The 20388-nt window shown below is 60.9% G+C and overlaps 1 protein-coding gene and 1 long non-coding RNA gene across 2 annotated transcripts; one reads left to right on the forward strand and one right to left on the reverse strand.

Annotated features, from left to right (window-relative positions):
* The first annotated feature begins 13 nt into the window (after nucleotides 1–13).
* LOC121077845 lies at nucleotides 14–3593 on the forward strand. The gene is made up of 2 exons (XR_005824334.1): nucleotides 14–939; nucleotides 2762–3593. It is a non-coding gene; the product is annotated as an uncharacterized LOC121077845 (long non-coding RNA).
* ARSI (arylsulfatase family member I) lies at nucleotides 2871–9110 on the reverse strand. The gene is made up of 2 exons (XM_040573430.1): nucleotides 7681–9110; nucleotides 2871–6595 (listed from the first exon to the last, which is right to left on the reverse strand). The coding sequence occupies exons 1-2, from the start codon at nucleotides 7998–8000 to the stop codon at nucleotides 5194–5196; spliced, it is 1722 nt and encodes a 573-aa protein (XP_040429364.1). The 5' UTR covers nucleotides 8001–9110; the 3' UTR covers nucleotides 2871–5193.
* Between the last annotated feature and the right edge of the window lie 11278 nt (nucleotides 9111–20388).

Raw genomic sequence — 20388 nt, forward strand, 5'->3', positions numbered from 1 at the left:
AATAAAAGTGGAGTAACGAGATCCGAGGCCTCGGGGGAGAGGTTTCCCCCTAAGCACGCCTTGCTGCCAGCACCCCCACCTCCAGCCTTGTGACTGCCCAGTTTCTGCCCCCCATTTGGGGTTTTACCCCATTTCTGGTCATTTTTGCAGGAGGAGAAGGGCCCCGGCAGCAGGGGCTTTCGGTGGCCACGGAAGGCATTGCCTTGGGCAGATGAGGCCGATGTAGTTTCCCTCCGGGGAACTGTAGGGTTAAAAGGAAAAGAAAAGGCTCTAACCAGACAAAAATAGGGAGAAATCTTTGAGAGGAGAGAGAGGAGGAGCGGGGAGAGGGAGAGAAGAAAGGAGGTGGAAGTGGAGGAGGACAGCAAGTGGCTGAGTGAGGAAGAGGAGGGGGAGGAGGAGAAAGGTCTAATGGCTTTTCCATTAATTGCACCATTACCCGCTTCCATCCCCACCTTCGCGTCCCCGCATCCAGCCGCGGTGGCAGGGGCCCCGTTCCCACTCGTGGCCGGGACACGGGGCTGGGGACAGGGTCCCCGAGGGCAGCGTGATGGGGACAGGGAGCACTGCTCGCCCCAATGCCTGCGTACCCGTGTGGGTTTGTCCCCAAGGGCAGGGATGGACACCGATGCAGAAGGCAGCCCCCTGTGCCCCCCATCCCAGCAAAGCCCCCCGTGGTGTGCAGGGTTTGTGGGGTTTGTGCAGCCCGGCACAGACAGGGCTCTCCAGGAAGGGTTTCTCCCTTGCCGGCCTCCTCTCTGTTTGTTTTTTTTTTTTTTTCCCTTTTTATCAGCATTTTTCCCTCTTTGAAGGAGAGGAGGAGCTGGGTTTCTCAGTGCCGAGCATGTTCTGCGTTGCGACTGAAATTCTCCCACCCGGGACCCGCCGTGTGCCGAGCCCCGTCCCTGGGCACAGCGCGAGGCTGAGCCACGGCTTCGGGTGGGACGCTCCTGCCCCGGGCTGGGAGCCAGCACGGGGGTCCCTGGGCCCAGGGGAAGGGGGAACCCCCAGCCCTGTCCCTCAGGGTCCTCCTCAGACGCCTCTCCTCGGCCGACATCTCCTCTCCCAGCTGGCTGGAGCTGGGCAGCCCCAAAACACCGCTCCTTGGCGACCCTCGACATGCAGCCACCGGGCTGCCCTTCTGCTGCCGTGCTGGGCTCTGGCCGCCTGATGGAGACCTTCATCCCCAGAGGCTCCTCTCCATCGCCGGGCTGCCTCTCCTGAAATGCCTCCCGCTCTCCCCACAGCTCTGCCTGCAGATATTCAGTGTCTGCATCCTGCCGCCGGGCTCCCCAGCGTGGCCGCCTGCCCAAGAGAGTGTGGTCTGACTCGGGATCACGCAGCAAACGCCACACGTGTGGGATCAGCAGCAGCCCCACGGGGCTCAGGAGGACCAGCGAGTCCCAGAGGGGCTGCAGCAGCCCCCCTGCACCCCCCCAGGCCCCTATGGGCTAACAGCCCCCAGCAGCGTCTCACAGGCACAGCAAGCGGATTGCATGCTGCAGAGATCCCAGAATTACTGGGACAGTTTCACACGCAAGCTGGGGTCTGGGGGATGCTCAGTTGCTGTCCTCTGGGAAGCTGAAGTCTCGGTTATTTTTAGGAAGGGATTATAAATACCGCGGTAAGGGGAGCTGATTTACATTTAAGGTTGTGTTTGGAAACGTGCCCTGTCCCTGCAGGCCCCAGGGCTCACGCCAGCAACAACGCAGAACTGTTTTTGGTGGGACGGGGGTCCCCAGGGCCAGCTTTTCCCTGACACCAGGGTCTGGCGTGAGGTGCAGCCCTTTGCACAGAGCACCCCCTCCCCAGCAAGCGGTGCCCAGGGTGCCGGCTGCCCTCCTGCCCGGGCAGGCTGCTGAGATGTCCAGTTGTTGTGCTGCTGCTCACTCAGGTTGAAGGGGTCTGTGGGGCTGGAGAGGCTCCCAGGTGCACCCATCCTGCCTGATCCATCCCATGTCCTCCCCATTTCATCTCCATCTCCATCTCCATCCCCATCCCATCCCATCCCATCCCATCCCATCCCCATCCCATCCCATCCCATCCCATCCCATCCCATCCCTCCAACCCAGCTCTCACCTCTCAGCACAGAGCCCCAGCACCCCCCGACGTACCCCCTGCCCCAGCCCCATCCCAGCCCCATCCCAGCCCCTTGGCAGGGCCCTATCCTGCACCCGGCTCCCAGCGCGCAGCTCTCAGCCTCTCTGTTTAAACAGATGCCCTCGGTGCAGCACCACAGCAAGGCAAAGAGCTCTCCAGAGCCACTTCGGCAGCATCTCGCCCACTGGCTGCATTAACCCCTTCCCAGCCAGAGCCCACAGGCACTCCCAAGGGGGTTAAATGGTGTGAAAACACCTGATTTTGGCACATTTCTCTTTGTGCCCTTGGCTCGGAGCTGCCCAGCACTGGGCGCTGCTGGAGCCGTCCCAGCTGGGACCATTCGTGAGCCGTGCTGGGATGGGGATGAGAGGATGCTGAAATGAAGCTCTCCAGCTGCTCACCCGCTGTTCTCCAGCCCCGTTACCCTAACTCGAGCTCCCAGGGGCAAATTCTGCAAAGCAGCAAAGCTCTGGAATGGTGCTGGCGCTGGCGGGGCTGAGACACAGCAGGGCTGGAGATGTGGGGAAGGACAAGTGCTCTCCTGGGTGCGCTGAGAGAGGGACAACAACTCTCTCCCAACACCCAGAGGTTTTTCTGCCTACTTCTCCTCTTTTCAGGGACTAGCACTTTCCTTCAGATTCTTCTTTTTGTTAAAATTCAGATCTCAACTTTAAAAAAAGAGAGGGAGAGAACCCAGACCTAAAACTCTGGCTAGACTGACTGAGTGAAACCGGCACCGGCCCAGATCAGAAACTGGAAACGAGACAAGACAAGGCGAATGTTTTTCATGGAGATATTAGTAAAACTGAAGGGAGAACAAATCGAACACGTTTTCATGGAAATTTCCATTTTTGACAAAAAAAATAAAAAAATAAAAGAAGGACTAAACTTGGATGCGTTTACATAAATATGGAAATGAAAACCGTTCCTCGCACCTCGCCGCCGCCCCATGGCCAGCCCCACTCCCTCTGCCTGCTCCCCCTGTCCCCGCAGCCCCGTGCCAGGACCCCGGGGGGACCTCAGCCCCTGCGTGCTGAGCACTGAGCACCCTCCTCCTGCAAGGCACCGGTTTATATTTGGCAACCACTTGCCAGGAGGCTTTGCCAAATGGCAGCTGGCGCTGCAGCCACGCTGCCGATGGGCACGAGGTTGGTGATGTCCCGGCGGAGCACCTTGCTAAGCGAGCTGGGGATGGAGATGGGGCATCGTGGGGCTGGTGGAGGAGCTGAGCCCCCTGTGAAGCCCGTCCCTTGTCCTGCTGCAGGGGATGTGCCCACGGAGCCAGCAACACAGTGACAGGGATGCAAGGAGCAGTTGGGACGGGCGCACTGACAGCCAGGCTCTGGCTTTGCAAACTCCATCCCATCCCTGCAAGGAGAGGGCCTCCTGTATTATGCCTTGCTGTCAGCTTTTTTTTTTTTTCTTTGTTTCTATAGAAAATCCCAATTCCCCCAAATAATCCAGCTAAGAGTAAAAAAAAAAAAAAAAAAAAATACAAACGTGTCATTGCATTCTCTTCCCGTCCCCGTCCCTCTCTCACACGCAGGGCTTGAAAGCGCACTGAAAGGTATTCAGTGTGCATGCTGCCAATTGTCACATCTTTCAATGACAGATTTTAAATGAATGTTATTTTGCAAGGGAGAGAGGGGAAAAAAAAAAAAAAGCCCACACTGCTCATCCAAGAGCTGACAAGTCCTAACGGGCCTCATTTTCCAGAGACAAAAATAACTATTTTCAAAATTCACAGCAGGGCCTTCGCCTACACACGCTGCACCAAGAGAAACCTGTGGGGAGAAATGTAAAACACATTGTGTAAATGGAAATGCACCATGCATCCAAAATGCTTTTAAAGCTATTTACCCTCTTTCATCCAAGCCAGCTCCCATCTGAGCGCACGTACGCGCGCTCGCACCCTGCGGAAAGCGTGGGGGCACGGCGCTTTGCTCGCTGCCCGCGCTCCTGCGCTGCCTGGCCCCACACCAAGGCATCGGCTGGAGCACCTCGGTGGGCAGATGGGGGGTCCCCCAGTGCAGGCATCGCTGGGGGTGCGGGGTCTGGCCACGGCGAGGGGACGTGGTGGCAGCTCCAGTGTCCCCGGGGTGGCTGCAGCAAAGGCAGCAAGAGAGGGGGGTGCAGGGGGATGCTCCTTCCCCGTGTCCCCGTGGTTGCACGTCTTGTGGTCGTGGAGCAGAGCAAATCGGGCTCTGCACAGACCTTCCTGAGATCTTTCTGTCCTGGGTTCATTTATTCAGCTGGTTGCACGTGGAGGATGGATGGGGAGGAACTTAGGGGTGCCTACTGCCATGCAGCTGCAGGGTCTGGTCAGGCAGAGCTGGGATGAACCTGGCCCATGTGAAGCCTGCCAGAGCGTGGGACAAACCTGCCTCCCACGTGTGGGGCTGTGCAGAGCCATTTGTCCTCTGTGTGCAGCAGGGGACCACTTCCAGCCATGTCCCTGTGGGCCGCAGCTCCGGGGCTGCTCCTGGCCACCCCAAACCAGCGCAGAGGAGCTGTGGCCCCACGCGAGGTCCCCGTGGCAGCAAGGCTGAGCCCAGCCCTGGTGGCTCCAGGTCTGACATCCGTGGTCAGGAGTCTGTCCTTCTGCAGGGAAGTAAAACGGGGAAATTTGGTAGTCGTGGGTTAGGGAAAGCCCTGGAAACTCAAGAGCAAAGCAGACAGCTGCTTGGCAGCACGTAGGAAGTCAGGAACATGTATCTACAGCGGAACGCGGAGGGAAACGTGCAGCCAGAGCAGCCGAGGCCGGCAGCACCTCCACCTCGTGCTGCTGCCATGGCCAACACTTAGAGCTTCCAATTGCCCGCACGGTCCCCCAAAAAACATGTCCCACTTCAGAAGGGGCTGTGCACAGCTCAGCCTTGAGCCTCATCACCCATCTTCACCCACCAGCCCACCCACCCTCCCTGCAGCTACTGGTCCGGATGGAGGGCAGCGTTTTGGGGGCAGCGTGCCCCGGAGCAAAGGAGAGCAGGAGGGCGCTGAGCACCCCCCGGGACATCCCTCTCCTTCCATCCCACCCCATGGAGCTGCCGGCACCGCCCCGGCCAGGCTGCATCGACACTGGGGAGCCCCCCATCAGATGCGATTGGACATGAGCCTGGTGTTCAGCTTGCGGAAGAAGGAGCGCAGCTTGCAGATCTTGCACTTCTTCTTCTTGCTCCGACTCTTCGGGGCCTCCCGGCCTCCTTCCCACTCGTCCACATCGTCCTCGCCGGCCCAAGGCCCCCAGGCGCCGCCGTTGAAGTCCGGGTGGGCGCGGGGGTTCTCGGCGGGGTACCGCACCGGGATGGCCGTCCGGTTGTAGTAGGCCAACCGCAGCAGGAGGGCCCTGACGACGTCCGGGCGCTGCTCCGAGAGGTCGTAGCGCTCGTAGGGGTCGGCGGTGATGTTGAAGAGCCACACGGATTTCCTCGGGCCGTCGGTGAGCCGCTCCAGGTTCCACCAGCTGCCCGGGAAGTTGGTCAGTGTCTGCGGGGGGATCCAGTCGCTGTAGCCCGGGTCGCCGGTGAGGAGCTTCCACTCCCCAACGCGGATGGAGGCCTGCACGGCCGTGTTCCAGATGCCAAAGCCGTCCTCCAAGGAGCCGTACTTGGCATGGTTGTAGAGGGGGTCGATGTTGTGCAGGATTTCTGTTCGTGGTGACTCCTTCCCCTCGCTGATGGCGGGCCAGACGTTGTAGCCGTCCAGGCCCGGGACGTTGCTCAGGTTGCCCCTGGCCAGGCTCACCAGGGTCGGGTACCAGTCCGTGATGTGCACCAGCGCCCAGCTGGTCCGGCGCTTGCGCTTGATCAGAGGGCTGTGCACAAAACCGATGCCGCGGACGCCCCCTTCCCAGTACGTCCCTTTTCGTCCCCGCAGCGGCCAGTTGCTGCCCCCAGAGAAGGTCTGCCCACCATTGTCTGTGGAGAACACGATCACGCTGTTGTCGTAATAACCGTACTTCTTGAGGGCCCAGGTGATGTTCTTCACCGCCTCGTCCATGCAGGTGACCATGGCGGCGTACTTGCGGCGGGCGACGTTGCCCATGGAGCGGTAGCGGTAGATGTACTCCTTGGGCGACTGCAGAGGTGTGTGCACCGCCTGGAAGGCCACGTAGATGAAGATGGGCTCCCTGGGGCTGTGGGACGCCAGGATCTTGCTGACACGCTGGGCGTAGAGGAAGGTGGAGTACTTCCCGCTCTGGTCCCACGCCACGTCCTCCCCCTCGTGCAGGTCGTAGCCGCAGACGCCCGGCCCGTCGCAGTTGTCGTAGGTGTAGTAGTCCACGTTGCCCGTCAGCGAGCCCAGGAAGGTGTCGAAGCCCCGGCGGGTGGGCAGGCACTCCTTCTTGTAGAAGCCGAGGTGCCACTTGCCCACCATGTGCGTGGAGTAGCCGGCCTCCTGCAGCTTCTGGGGCAGAGTGACCTGGTCGAGGGGCAGGCAGTTGGGCTGCCGGGGGCGGATGATGGAGTGCTGCAGCCCTGTGTGGATCTGGTACCTGCCGGGGAAGAGCCAAGAGGGATTGGTGGCGGTGGGGAGCAGTGCTGGGTGATGGCAATTTTTCTTCTGGAGACCACAAAAGCGTGTGACTCTCTGTGTCACCCAGCCCAACCTCATGGGATGAGCTCCGTGCCAGAGGAGGGAACTCCTTATCCACACAAAAGTACCAAAAACAAGTGCAAAGACAGAGAGTGTGCGTGTGTGCACACGCTCAGGAGACATTGCAAAGGTACTCTGGGCTCCTGTCCCTTCAAAAGCCAGGATGCCACCATCGGTCATCCCACTGCTGCCGGCCCGGCGGAGTTGTTGGGCTCTTTGCCAGGACAAGCAGGAGCTGCTCAGCAATCCCAAAGGGTTTGCAGTGCCCCAGCTGTGTGCAGATCCCTGTCCTCCCCTGCTCTGCACGGCCCAGAGGTGCCCTGCCCTGGGCCGTGCAGCACTGAACGAGCAGAGGGAAAAGCAGGGCCCGAGGGAGAGGCAGCAGCCACAGGGGAAGAAAACCCTTCCACCCCACAGCCCAGCAGCGAATGGTCAGGGATTGAAATGGGTTGCTCAGGGATGTGGTGGGGTCACTGTCCCTGGGGGTGTTCAAGGGAAGGTTGGACGCGGTGCTCAGGGACGTGGGTTAGTGGGTGACAGTGGTGGTAGGGGGACGGTTGGACCAGATGATCTTGGAGGGTTTTTCCAACCCTAATGATTCTGTGATTCTGTGACTCCCCATGGGCCAACGTAGAGCAAACCACCCCAGAGACTGGGCACCCCGGTGTCACCCACGTGGGACCGCCCCGGGGACACCTCTCCCTGCCACCAGAGGCCCTCGTGGCCACAGACCACCTTCTCCCAAATGTGATTTGGTTGCCCAACTGCATTTGCATTTGTGGCCTTGGTGACCCGCCACGTGCTGTTATTAAACCAGGTAAAAAATCAACTTTTCACCCCCGGAGCCAGCAAAACCCCCTCCCTAGCGGCCCTCCAGCATAATCCCATACTCTGGGGCACCTGCCTCGCCGTGAGCCGGGCTGAAACCTCACGGGGCTCAGGGACAGAAGGGGACCCGTGGGGCAGCGGGGGGCGCGGGCTTACCGTCCGGTTATCAGCTGGCTCCTGGAGGGCGTGCAGATGGGCTGGATGTAGTAGTTCTCCAGCTTCACGCCCTCGGCTGCCAGCCTGTCCAGGGTGGGCGTCTGGATGTCGGAGCCGTGGTACCCGACGTCGTGGTAGCCCTGGTCGTCGGTCAGGATGAAGATGATGTGCGGCGGCCGGGCGAAGGCGGGAGGCAGCGATTTCTCCAGGGGGCCCATGGGCACGTCGGCCACCAAGCCGGGCTTCATCCAGTCCCAGGACAAGTAGCCAAAACTCAGCAGGCTGACCAGCGAGAAGCCCGTGAGGGCGTACACAGCCATCCTGAGCAGGGGGTGCCGCCTGCCTATGGGCGCTACTGTGCCGGCATCGCCCCAGGGCCACGCGGGGTGCCCGCTCCTCCGAGAGCCCCCCACCTAGGGGCTGCCCCCCGCGGCCCCTGCGGGAGGAGCTGCCGTGGAGGCACACACACAAGGAGATAAATCCACCGTGCTGGGTCGCGTTCAGTCAAAAGCAAGCAAGCATCGCGGCGCTGCGAGCGGACACCCAGGCACTCCTCGCTCGGTGATTCACAACAGCCCCACGGCTACTCACGAAGCGTCGCGAGCGCCACGAGCGCTGGCTGCCTCCTTTGCGCTCTCTTCCTGGCGTTTCTTTTGAAAGCAGCACAGAAAAAACCTCGCTGGAGAGAGCGGCTGGCTTCTCCCGGCTCGCTCAGGACGAGGCGATCCTGTTCCTTGCGCTTTCGCAGAAGAGGGTGCTAAAGTTCAAGCCCAGAGGTGCTGGGCTCCCGTCCTCACCCCTCGGGGAAGAGCCGCCGTCTCCTTTTCTCACCGTCCTCTCCCAAAGCGTTTCTTGGCAAGCCCGCACCACCATGATTTTTTTCCCCTTATTTTTTTTTTTTCCTTCTCTCCTCTTTTCCCTCCCTCTTTTCCTCTCTGCTCACCCGGCTCCTTTCGGCCAGCCCCGAAGTCTTTCCCCACTGTGCAGAGAGCTCTGGAAACTCTGGAAACTCAGCGCAGCGGGGAGGGCAGGCGAGACGCCCAGCTCCGAGGGCAGCGGGACGCAGCCTGTGGCCGCGCTGTGGGGGGACGAGGAGAGTCCCCACATCTGCTGGGCCGTGGGCGAAGCGGCCAGGTTTATGGGGAGCCGCAGGCTCGGCCCCTCCCCGCTCGCTCAGCAACTCCAGGAAAAAGCTGGGAAGACCCGAGCCTGCAGGGTCCTAAGCGTGGCTGCGTGCCTCGCCGCAGCTCAGCCCCGGGACGTGCAGCTCACGGACCCCGTGCCCGCAGCCCCCCTGACCCCCGGCATCCATCCAACCCCCCTGGGGACGGCCGCCCACGGGGCCAGGACCACCACCCGGAGAGCACCCGGGCAAAGGGGGGGGGGGGCTGCAAAAACTTTATGGGGACACCTCTGGTGGGGAAGAAAGCCGCCCCAGGGCATGCTGAGCGCTACGGGGGGAGGTGGGTCCGTTTTGTGGGTGGGGAAACTGAGGCAGAGAGGGGCCGTTTGGACTGGCCGCGGCCACTGTTAGCCCAGGGAAGGGGTTGGTGTGAAATAGGGGCCCTGCCTGACTTGGCACGGGAGGGGGGATTCTGGTAGCACAAACCCACAGATGTTCCCCCACCCCTTATGGAGCCGGGAGGTGAGCCCTGGGAGATGCGGGTGAACATTTGGGCACGTGCACGTGTCCGGATGGGGGCCCGAGGGTCCCAGCACACGGGACACCCCAGCACACCCCCTCCAAGCCACTGCCTGGCTTTAGGACCGCAGGGCTGCAGCGGCGGGGGCTCGGCGGGGGCTTTGGGATGGCTCCGCCGCACAGCTCTGCTCGCAGGAGCCGCAGAGCCAGATGGCTCCCCTCTGCGGGCCCCCCCGGCCCCCTTCCCTCAGCTCCCCTCTGCGGGCCCCCCACCGCTGCCCCCTCCCCCTGGCTTCCCTCTGCCAGGCCCCTCCACGTCCCCTCCCTGCGTCCCCTCCCCTGGGTTCTCCTTTGGGATCTCCTCCCGTGGGTCCCCCCATGTCCCTGGGTACCCTTTCCTTGGGCTCTCCTTCTCTGTGTCCCCCCTGCCACGTCCCCCCTCTGGGCTCTCCCCCACTCTGCCCCAGCTGCTGTCCTTCCCCTGACACCTCCACCCCCCCCCCTGAGCCCCCCCATCTCCCCACATCCCATACCAGCTTGAGCCCCCCTTCTCCCCACATCCCGTACCAGCCTGCCTCACGGGGACCACCAAGGGGAGGGATGGGAAGGTGCTGCACGGGCTCCCCGATTCCGTGGGCTGGGGGGACCCAAAGGAAAGGAGGGTGGGCTTCTCCCTCCTGGCTTCGGACAACAGGCAGAGGGGACGGGGACAGGGACAGAGACAGGGATGGGGACGGGGACAGGGACAGAGATGGGGACAGGGACAGGGCCTGTCCCAGCTGTGCCCAAGATTTGCATTTCCCTGCTGGCGGAAATCCCTGCTCGCTCAGAGCGGTGCTGCAGGGCTGGGTCAAACCCTGCAGCGAGGTTCGATTAATCCCCGGGGGTTAATCACTCTTTCCTTCCGCCTGCTCCTCTTCTCCCTTCCCCACTCTCCTTCCCAGCGCTCCCCTGACTTCTTCAGCGATGAAAAACTCCCTCCTCGCAGAAAAACCTGGGCCTGACTGCAGGGGAAGAGGGCTGGGGGCTGGTTCACAAAGGAGGTGGCCCTGACGCCAGGGTCCCGTGTGCTCCTCTCTTTTTCCCCACGGACCGCAGCAGCTGGGGTTGGGGGCCCTGCATCTACCTCTCCGTGCCCCCCTGAGCCACCAGGAGCTGCGGGACACACGGAGCATCCCAACGTGCAGCCCCCTTCGCGTGGCTCCCCACAAACCTCGGGTCACGGGCAGGGTTACTGCCAGGGACTGCGATCCCAGCTCCTTCCAAACACTCAATAATAGTTGGTTTGGATGAGTTTCTCTCGGAAACATTCAAACCCAGTGCCTTCCCTGCCACAGCCAGCCTGCTTCCACTTAGCAAACACGGCTATTTTACGCTCTTTGTTTATAACAGAGCTGGAAATTAATGACAGGGTGTTATTGAATGCTTTTCCCTACGCGCTGCCATTGCTAACCCCTCCAAACCACGGGGGGAAGTTTTTACAGGACCCGCTGAATTACGGATCGGAGGGGGAATTATTGGAGGTGTCGGGGCTGAGAGGCACCGGCCAGCCTGCACGTGGCGCGGGAAGGGTTTGTGGCAGCACAGATCACTGCAGGGCTGGAGCAGAGCCCACGTGTGACAGCACTTGGGGACACAGCAGAGGGCTGGGAGGGACGTGCAGGAGAGGAAAAGCAGGCAGGGACAGAACGGTGTCACGGCCGCTGCAGCCACGTGGTGGGTCACATCCTGCCCACGCCTTCAGCAGAGGAAGCACCGGCTGGAAGAGTCACTTGGAATTTAAGCTGCTGCTGATGGCTCAGAGGGTCGAAGGACGGGAAGGAGCCGGCAGCACGGACACAGGCACGTGGTGGCACAGAGAGGGGACCTCCTGTGCAGCCGGCCCAGGGAAATCACTGGTGGGTCCGAGCTGGCCTCAGGTCTAGGGGCGAAGCCAGCGGGTTAGCTCGTCTCGGGGAGGTTTTACAAGAGCTGAAGGCCCTGCTGGCAGAGCGCACAAATACCGAACTTGTCGGCAGGGACCCTGCTTTGAGGGCTTGGGTGACAGCGGGCAGAAGTGTCCCAGGGGACACAGCCTGGGGTGTCCTCCAGGAAACAGCGACAGGGTGAAAGGCGGTGAGAGGCATGGGGGGAGCTCTCTAGATCCCAGGAGAAACAGCAGGAAAGGTACCCTCAGACCAGCCCTGCTGGAATCATTTGAAAAGGAGGGATGAGATGGGAGCGGCTGGGAGCGAGGAGGAGCAGGAGGGAGAGGAAGAAGCGTGACGGAGGCAGGGGAAGGAATGACAGCTCAGGAGGCTTGGGGTCAGAGAGTTTTAGCCAGCTGCGAGGCTGCTCCGTGGGCGATTAATGCATCACAAGGTCTACGCATGGAAAAAGCTCTCAGGGCCTGTAGCCACCCCCCCGACCGCCCTGAATTCGGGGCAGCCACTTGTCCGGCCTCGCTCGGAGATGTCTCAAGAGCCAGGAGCTCCCTCGGAGAGCTCCGGCGTTGCACAACAGGGAGGCTTCCCCTGGCAGCTGGCCTGGCTGCATCTGCTGAGCAAGCTGGCGTTACGCAGCCCAGCCCGCAGCCTCTGCCTGCCTCTGTCCTGCCTCCCCACTGCACCCACACCCGCCTCCCTCCCAGCCCGACCTGGGGTGCCCGAGGCCATGGGGAGCCCCACGGGGCCGTCCCGGGTGCTCCTATGGGACTGGCAGCGGCTCCACGGGCAGAGCATCCTCCGCCTGCTCACGGGGACAGGCAGCATCCCATGCCCCAACCAAATATTTCCACATCCCTGCAGACTCAGGCTCATTTTTGGTGTTTTTTAGCCTGGTGGACGGGTGCCGGGTGCTCTCCTGCCACCGCCAGGAGCCGAGGCGGTGAGCCTGGAGCAACGTCCCGGACGTTTTTTCTCCGTGTCCCTGCAGCTGGCACAGCAGCTTGCATTTGCACAGCTGTTTCTCTAACCAAATATTTGAACATTAGCTCTTTTTTTTTTCCATTATTAATTTTATGTGGCCTGGGGCAAGAATTAAAATAATCACGGCCCCTTCCTGCTGCTTCTCCCCACCACCCCCCGGCTCTGGCCGCACTTGTGCTTTGGCTCCCAAAGCGTTTGCTGCACACCGGGTTATGCAAACAGGCTGCACACACTTCTCTACAGCCACGATTTACCATGAGGGCCACACAGCAAAGTTTCAAACTAAGCCTCAAAATCTCATTATTTTTTTTTTTATCCCTCCACCTTTTCTTTATTTTTTAACCCTTCCTGGGGTCGGAGCCCCTTCAGCCCTCAATACTGCCTTTCTCTCGCCAGTCAATGGGGCATTATGAGCAGGGGAATTATTGAAAGCAGAACTCCCAGGCTTTACAATGGGAGCTCTGTGCGAGGCAAATATTGCACAATCTGTTTGCACGCCACGGGCTCGCTGCCCTTCCCCCTCGGCAGCCCTGCTCCCGGCTCACACCTCGGCCTCTGGCCCTCCGAAACGGGCCCTGGGAGCGAGAAATAGGAAAGGTTTTTAATAAGTCCCCTCTCTCCTCCTTCAGAGCAAGGCGTTTGACCTAACAGGGCATCGGGGGCCGTGCCTGGCCTCGGAAAACACAGCCCGGCGCTGCCGTCTCTTAGATGTTTAAGGGTTTCCGCTCTCCCCGGCCAACGTGTGATGCATTTGCTTTTTTATTGGCACGATGAAAGAGTTGAGGCAAGTCTGGAAAAGAAGCGAGCAGTCCCGAGAAAGGAGAGAGCTTGTTATTTTGTCTAGGGGGGGGGGAAAGGATCAGAGGGCGACACGGCCGGGCGATTTGGGGGCTCAGTGGGAGCGGGGCGGGCGGGAGGCTAGGGGCTGGGAGCCAGAGCTCTACTGAGAGCTGCTTTGCAAAGAGAATATCTCAGAAGTGTTCGGCTGTTGGGAGAGGGGTGTCAATAAAGAGCCCTCTGAGAGAGGGGTAAGAGGTTTCCAACAGCTGCCACCCTGCAGGGAGCTTTCCCTGCTTGCTGGGGAGCCGGCAGGGGACAGGGCTGGGGCCGAACCATCGACCTGGAGAGCCTCAGAGAGGCTCCAAAGGTCCTGCTGTTGGCCAGGGGACGGATCACACTCCTGTCCTTGTCTTTTCCAAGCCTTTTTGCTCCTCTGGTGTCTGATCACCCAGAGGACCTTCCCCTCCCTCGTGCACAGCAGGCAGGTGGCACTTCTGCCTCCTCCCTGCCGGCCCCCAGAGCACATTTTTGGGGTGGGATGTGCCGGCATGCTTTATCCCCCCAGTGCTCCTCTCCGTGCCAGCACATCCCACCCCGAGCCCAGCAGCTCCCTGCCTCCAGCCACCGATTCCCCGGCAGCAGCCGCTGCGGCGAGACCTCGACCGGATCACAGGCAGCGACCTGGGCCTGCGGGAACCCGGAGGTTTTTAACACACACCATAATTTGCTCCCTGGAAGCTGGAGCCAGGGGAGGAGGAAACGGCAAATCTGCACCGGCTCCTGCTTACGCAACCCTCGGCATTGCGAAAGCCACGGGGATGGCTGCAGCGATGCGCGCCCCGAAGGCGCGGGGAGCAGCAGGTTATCGGGCACAGAGGAATCCCAGGGGGACAGCATCGGCCGTGGCAGGGCTCAGCGACACCTTTGGATCTTGTTCTGGAGCCACATGGACTTTTCCAGTGCCCTGCCTGCCTCCATGCCACTGGAGCAGTTGAAAATCACCATCATCAAGACGCGCTCGGAAGCCTCAGCACGATACTAAAGCCTTTTCTAACGCAAACCCCGGCCTCTCGCACACATGTTGGGCTTGGCCAGGGTTTGTTCCTGATCAAAACGCTGCTGCTCCCCTTGCTCCTGAAACGAGAAATAAAAGCTCTAAATACGAGTCAGCTTGTCTCAGGCTAAGGAATTTTTCTTCCATTTTTGGTCCCCGATGGTACATTTCAGCGATTCTGCGAATTCTCTCGTGAAATGAGTTACACACATTCCTGCTCGTGTTTGCTTTCTTCCTTCCCCTTCCTCCAGTAGCCTCCAGCCCATCGGCCCCGCTCCTTGCTCCAACATTTGTCCCCTCGGCTCACCCCAGTGCTCGGTGAGCCGCAGCTCGCCGCCTTCTCCTCTCCTCCCCTCCCGACTGCCGTGCTTGCTTTGAGGAGCTGACGAGCTGGAGAGAAGCCCGCGGGTTTGGCACTGCTCCTTCCTTCCCATGCCTTATGGCTTGCTTTCCACACTGCCTGGGTGCTCTCCCTCCTCCTTCTGCCCCTGGTCCTCAGTTTCCAGACCCCAAATCCAGCCCCCCGTGGGCAAGGTGCCCCCCGCTGCCGCTTCCCAGCCCCGGGGGTCTCTAGGGAGGTCCCAGCTGATGGGAACCAGATCTGGAGGTGGAGAACATCCCTGCGTGGGGCAGTTTGGGCTGGAAAGCTAGAGGCCCCCGTGGGCAGGTGGGTTTGTGCCTCATCCCATCAGCTCCCGTGGCTCAAGCTCCTTGGGTTGATACCAATCTGCCCTTGCTACCCCCCAGAAGGGGGAACTTCACCTACCAGAATAACCCCCCCAAAACAGCAGTTCCCTTGCCTCCAAGGGCCCCCTTTGAAGCAGAGAAGGTCCCGAGGCGGCGGAAGGAAGGATTTAAGCGTTTAGCATAGCTGGTTTCTGGCAGCGCTGCCGCCTGACCCCGACGTTGGCTTTCCCAACCTATTGCTTTTGGACTCTCGCACCTTCATTCCTGACACGGCTTGCCGTGGGATACACAGAAGCTCCTCACTCCCCAAAGCACGCAAGGCATCGGCTCCAGCCTCCCCCTGGCTCGCTAAGAAGGAGCCATTCTTCCCGGCACTGCCTGGGCATGGCCGGGGGCACCTCTGTCCCCGGTGCCCCCCGCTCCCTTCCCCAGCTCCCGAGGGCCGGGCAGCCCTCGGATCCATCCTTCCTTTCCCTTCCGCCTCCCCTTTCAGGTTCAGGCTCTTCAAAGGCTGCGGTGGGTTTGGGCTGGCAGGAGATGCGAGGGCCGGCAGCAGGATGCCTCCGGGCTCCGCTCCCCGCCAGGGCGCAGCGAAGGAGGGGAGCAAAACCCTCTACATCCCCTGACTCCGGTGCCTGCTGGAGACAAGGAGCCCTTTCTTGCCCAGGGAGCTCACAGCAGGATGGCCCCATCGCCCTGCTTGTTTATACCCCCAGCCCCTTCAGAGCAAGGAAAACACGCCTGCCTCCAGCCGGGCTTGCACCTGTAACCCATTAGGGCGAGCGGTGCCTGTTTACCCAGGGTTTGTTCCCAAAGGGTTGTGCTCCCTGCTGGCAGGGATCAAGGGACGGCTGGGGAGCGATGTCCCGAAGCACAAAGCTGGCCCCAGACATGTTGTGATGGCTGCAAGAGGCACTGAGGGTCCCCTGCCCGCCCCGGCCCCACAGGATGCTCGGGGGGGAGTGTTCCAGAGCAGGCAAAGAGCCCAATTAGGCAGCGCATTAACTTCATACAAAGGGTACCAATAATCCCACAGAAGAGACAAGAGCTCGCTCTCGCTGAGGATGCCAAGAGCACAAATTGCCTTCTTGTAAGAGAAAGGCTTAATTTCCATAGAACATGACAGATTAGAGTGAGAGTGGGTGGGTCCACTCTATTATTCATCAGCCTTCCCCGTTAACAGGAGGTGGTGTGCTGGCTGCTTTCAAGTTTCTCCGACACGGCCCAGGGTGCCCACAGCCCTTTTAGCGGGGTGGAAGGCAGGATCCCAGAGCTTCCAGCGCCCGCGTTCCCCTCTGCCCCGTAACGCAGCCACCTCGCTGCTGCTTCCCCAGCGTGAGCCGGAGCAGGAGGTCCTGGTGAGACCCCGAGACCTGCCTGGGTGCCGGACCTCAGCCAGGGGCGAGGAGGCTGCCCCAAGACTCCTGCCCTACGACTACTGCCAGAGCTTCCTTTCCTAGCTGTGCAGTGAGCTCCGTCAGCAAAGGCAGCCTGGAGTAAATTTTGGAGGCCAGATTCTTCCCTCCTGAATGGGAACCAGACCAAAACAATAATAAGAAAACCAAGTTTCCATCAGCTGAGTTTACCAGGGAACGCGCTGGAGGATTTCACAGAAATGGAAAGCTCCAGGAGGGATTTTTTCAGCACGTTTCCCTTGCAGCTGAGCTCTGCAGGGCGAGATTTGTACACGGAAGGGCGGGCTGTGGCGTGGCCCCCCGCAGAGCAGTGGGTTGGGGTGAGCTTTATTTGTTTGAGTCCACCCCAGCGTTGTCCCCAGTGCTGTCCCGAGGGACACACACGACAAAGATGAGGCACTGGTCCCAGTGGTGCCGCGGTGCAGCAGGCAGGAGGGCTCTGCCCGTGCCTTCCCCAGGCCTTTGGGGCCACAGGGAAGCCCACTGAACCCTTTAAGGGGATCAGAGGGGAGAGGGTGCATCGTCTCCTGCACTGCTGGAGGTAGAAAATCCCTATTATTAGCCCATGGGTATGTTTTCCCGGAGATCTTTACTAGAAACAAATCCCCTAGAAGTACGTGCAGTTTCCCCAGACCCTCTAAACCTGCACATGGTTAGGGTCAGGCGCGCCCCTGCTGCCCAGCCTGCAGAAGACCAAACCCTGTTTTGGGGAGGGGGCTGGAAGCCAAGCGGGGTGCAGCATGGGATTTCTCCCTCTCCGAGGCCTCGGGGTGGATGTGTGGGACACTTCGGGGGATATGGGGCACCCTGAGAGCCACGGGCTCGGGGCTGCCACCAGGAGCTGGAGCTGAGCTGATGGGAGGCCTGGCACCGAAGCACGGCAGGATCTGGAGCGCCGTATTTCGAGCCCACCCATCAGCATCGGGGGTTTTCTGCTCCCAGCCACAGGCGTAACTTACAGGGTGGCTGTTGGGAGACTGAGAGTACCTATATCACTGCTGCAGAGGGTGATTCATTATTACCCGCAGTAATCCAGAAGCCATACAAAACTGCTAATAATAGGCCTTCAAAACCGACATTTTAGTCAAGATAAAAAATGACTGGAACAGAATCCAACCATGCTTCGCTAAAGCTATAAATGGAAAGGTATTGCCCGTGTTCGGCTCCCAGAAACACGGCGCTAAGCGAAAGCAGGGGACGGAGCTCAGCCCCAGGATCCCAGTCGAGGTGGGACGGGGATCCCGCCCCAAAAGGGGGAGAAGTGAGCGTGGCACGGGCAGAAAGCGCCTCCTGATGCACCCGGTATCACAGGACTGGCACAGATCCCAAACTCCAGGGCTTTGGGGAAGGGGTAAGCACGAGCAGGGGTTTTGGAGCCGCTCCCCGCGGCGGGCTGCGGGCTGGCACCCGCGGAGCTGCCCGAGCCCAGCCTCCCGCTGCAGGCTGCGGGTGCACGGCCCGGCAGGGATCGCGGTCCTGCTCAGCACCATTTATTTCACGCCGCCGTGCGAGAAGATGCACAGTTGCTAGGTGACAGGAGCCGAGCACGGAAAACACGGGGAGCATCTGCGCAGGTCAGCCCCGGGACGGCCAGGGGCAGGGGACGGATCCTGCGGGGGGCAGCGGGGGTGCTGGGAGCCCTGGGGGTGCCCGCGAGCCTCCCTCCACCTGGGGCCGGGGCTCCTCGCCCCACCAGCCCCAACTTTCTCTCCCTTGCAGTTCCCACACTCCTGCTGCCCGCCCTGCTGGGAAATATCTCCTCACCATCAGCTAAGCCAACAAAACGTGCTGAGCACTCCCCATGGAGCTCGGTCCCCCCGTCCTCTCCCCACCACGGGCCCGTCCAAAGCAGCACCGCCGCGGCCAGGGCCTCGAAAATCCCCCTGCCATTAACACCAGGCGCTGCGACACACAGCGCGGCGCCCGCGCGGCCAAAGTCAACACGAAATTTGCCGAGGTTTTTGTGGGATCGAGGGCAGCTTAACGGCCGACGCCGGGGGCAGGTTTACCGTCCCAGTTTTCGCCGAGGGCTGTAAAACTCGGCGCGGTGCGGCTTGGTCGTTAACATCGGCCGTGGGCTTTCAAGGTTCTGGCCGGGGAAGCGGCAGCAGGCGTTTCTGCATGCTGCTTTGGGACTGTTTGTAAGCACGGGGGCAGCTGCACGCCGCGGCCGCCTTGTTTGCAGTGTAACCAGCCCCTCTTTCATCTTCCCACCCCTGCCCGCAGACGGAGGCGATGTTTTCTCCCTCCTTCTCCCCGGGGAAGTCTTTATAGCAGATCCCGGGCACGGGCGAGGAAAGGTGGGGTTTCACCCCACCTCTGCCCACTTCCCCACAGCCGCCCCTGGGAGGCTGGAAGAGAAGGAGCCTTTCTTAAGGTTTTTTCCTACTGAATCACGAGGCCTTTCCTACTGACCACTTTAAATGAAACCAGACTGTTTAGTCCAAACGATTACTCATGAGCAGCGTCTAATTAGCTCTAGTATTTAAAGAGAAAATAGAAAAATCTCCTTGGAGCGTACGCTCCACGGAGGAGCTGCCTGTCCCATGCACACCCTCAGGGTGCGATCAGCCCCTGCTCCACCTGAGCAAAGGCACCTGAGTCCAGGTGGTGCACGCCTCCCTTTTCAGAGCAGGCTTTTTTTTTTTTTTTTTTTCCCCTCGTCCTTCTATCAATCAAGGATGGGAGCGAGGGGATCTGCAAGTGCACCTCCCCTCCCCGTGTACCCTATCGAAACGCTCATGTGGCAGAACCAGAGGAGCCCAAAGCTCCGTGGGAAAGCAGTGACCGGCCCTGGAGGGCCAGCAGCAGGCTGCTCCCCGCCCAGCAGCAGATAAGATCAGAGCCTGGCACGGGCCACCCTCCTGCTGGCTTTTTTTCCACGTGATGAGGTTACGGGGAGCTGGCCGGAGCTCCTCGCCGGAGATGCCGCCAAGCCTACACCCGCTGCCTGGCCTCCTGGGACGGTGGAGGAGGAGACTCGGCCTTGGAGGAGTCCCAGAGCACGTCAGTCTTGTCTGGGACGGTGCCTTGGGCTGTTGGGACAGGCGGGCGATGCTCCAGGAGCACTCGGAGCAGATCAGTGTGCAGGAAGCCCCGTGCTCCCTGCCCGCATCACACCACGGGGAAGAGGGGACAGGCACGGGCAGCGGGGACCACTGCTTGCCCTGAGGGTCCCCGTGGGACCGAAGCACCACAAGAAGCCCAAGAGCATGGGCACGGCCGTGGCTGCAGCCTGTGCAGGGTGACAGCCCAGCCTGGGCTCTGCTGCTGTGCCCGGGATGAGCCACCCAGGGCACTGGGGTACCCCGGTCACCGAGCTGCCTGTGTCCCAGCCCCGTCTGAGCCTGGGTGGCTCCTCCGCCAAGCCGTGTCCCCAGGTCCCAGCATCTTCCCTGCAGGCAGCCAGGAGGTGCAGGGCAGGCTGGCTTTGGCCACTTGCTGAGGAGCCGGTCTCCGTTCTTCCAGGATCCCTCAGCAGCGCTCTTTGGGAGCTCTCCCCTCGTTTGGCGACCGGGCCATTTTGCTGATGCCAGCACCGATGCTAACTGAAGCCAGGTGGAAAAAAAAAAAAAGTCCTCAGCTTCTCAGTACTAGGATCTCATTTCCAGCCAGCATTCCCTCGGACTGAGGACTCCAGCAAGGATTTTCCAAGAGCCTCAGGTCACCCGATCCCAGCTAGGTCCCCAGGGTGGGCTGCTGTCCTGTGCCAGCTGGGGACATCCCCAGGTTTGTCCAGGGCCACCGCAGCGCAGGATGGGACTTTGTCACCCTCTTGTGGCTGACGGGCTTGCTGTGGCTTTGAGGTGTCCCCAGGCAGGGCCCCTGCTCCAGGGACGGCTGGGGAGCGCCTTGAGCTTGGCCCAAAGTGGGGGCTCCACGCTCCGAGGGGGCTCGGGAGGGTGCTCACCTTGGGGAGCCCTGGGGCATCACCTCTGCCCGGCTCTCCAAACTGCACCCGCCTGCCATGTGAGCTGTGTCTTGATAGCAATTGCTTGCCCATCGGTTTTAACACTGGCCAAGGAAGCCTTCCCCTGGTTCGGATAGCCCATGGCACGCTGCTGCGCTCCCAGGCAGAGGTCAGGAAAAGTGCCCGCGATCCGCTTGGATTGGGTTGCTTTAAGAGGCTCCCTCCTCCCCGGTTTAGGTGGCTGGAAATCTCCCAACCCATTCCCAACCCACTCAACGCTCGGCTAGGAAATCAGGCCACACCAGCCTCAAAGA

Source organism: Cygnus olor, chromosome 14, assembly GCF_009769625.2.
Source record: "Cygnus olor isolate bCygOlo1 chromosome 14, bCygOlo1.pri.v2, whole genome shotgun sequence".
In the NCBI taxonomy this organism is placed as follows: domain Eukaryota; kingdom Metazoa; phylum Chordata; class Aves; order Anseriformes; family Anatidae; genus Cygnus; species Cygnus olor.

Coding starts and splice junctions, on each gene's coding strand:
- ARSI (XM_040573430.1), bottom strand. CDS start 8,000: ATGGCTGTGTACGCCCTCACGGGCTTCTCGCTGGTCAGCCTGCTGAGT. Junction 6,596..7,680: donor AGCCAGCTGATAACCGGACG/GTAAGCCCGCGC, acceptor CTTCCCCGGCAG/GTACCAGATCCACACAGGGC.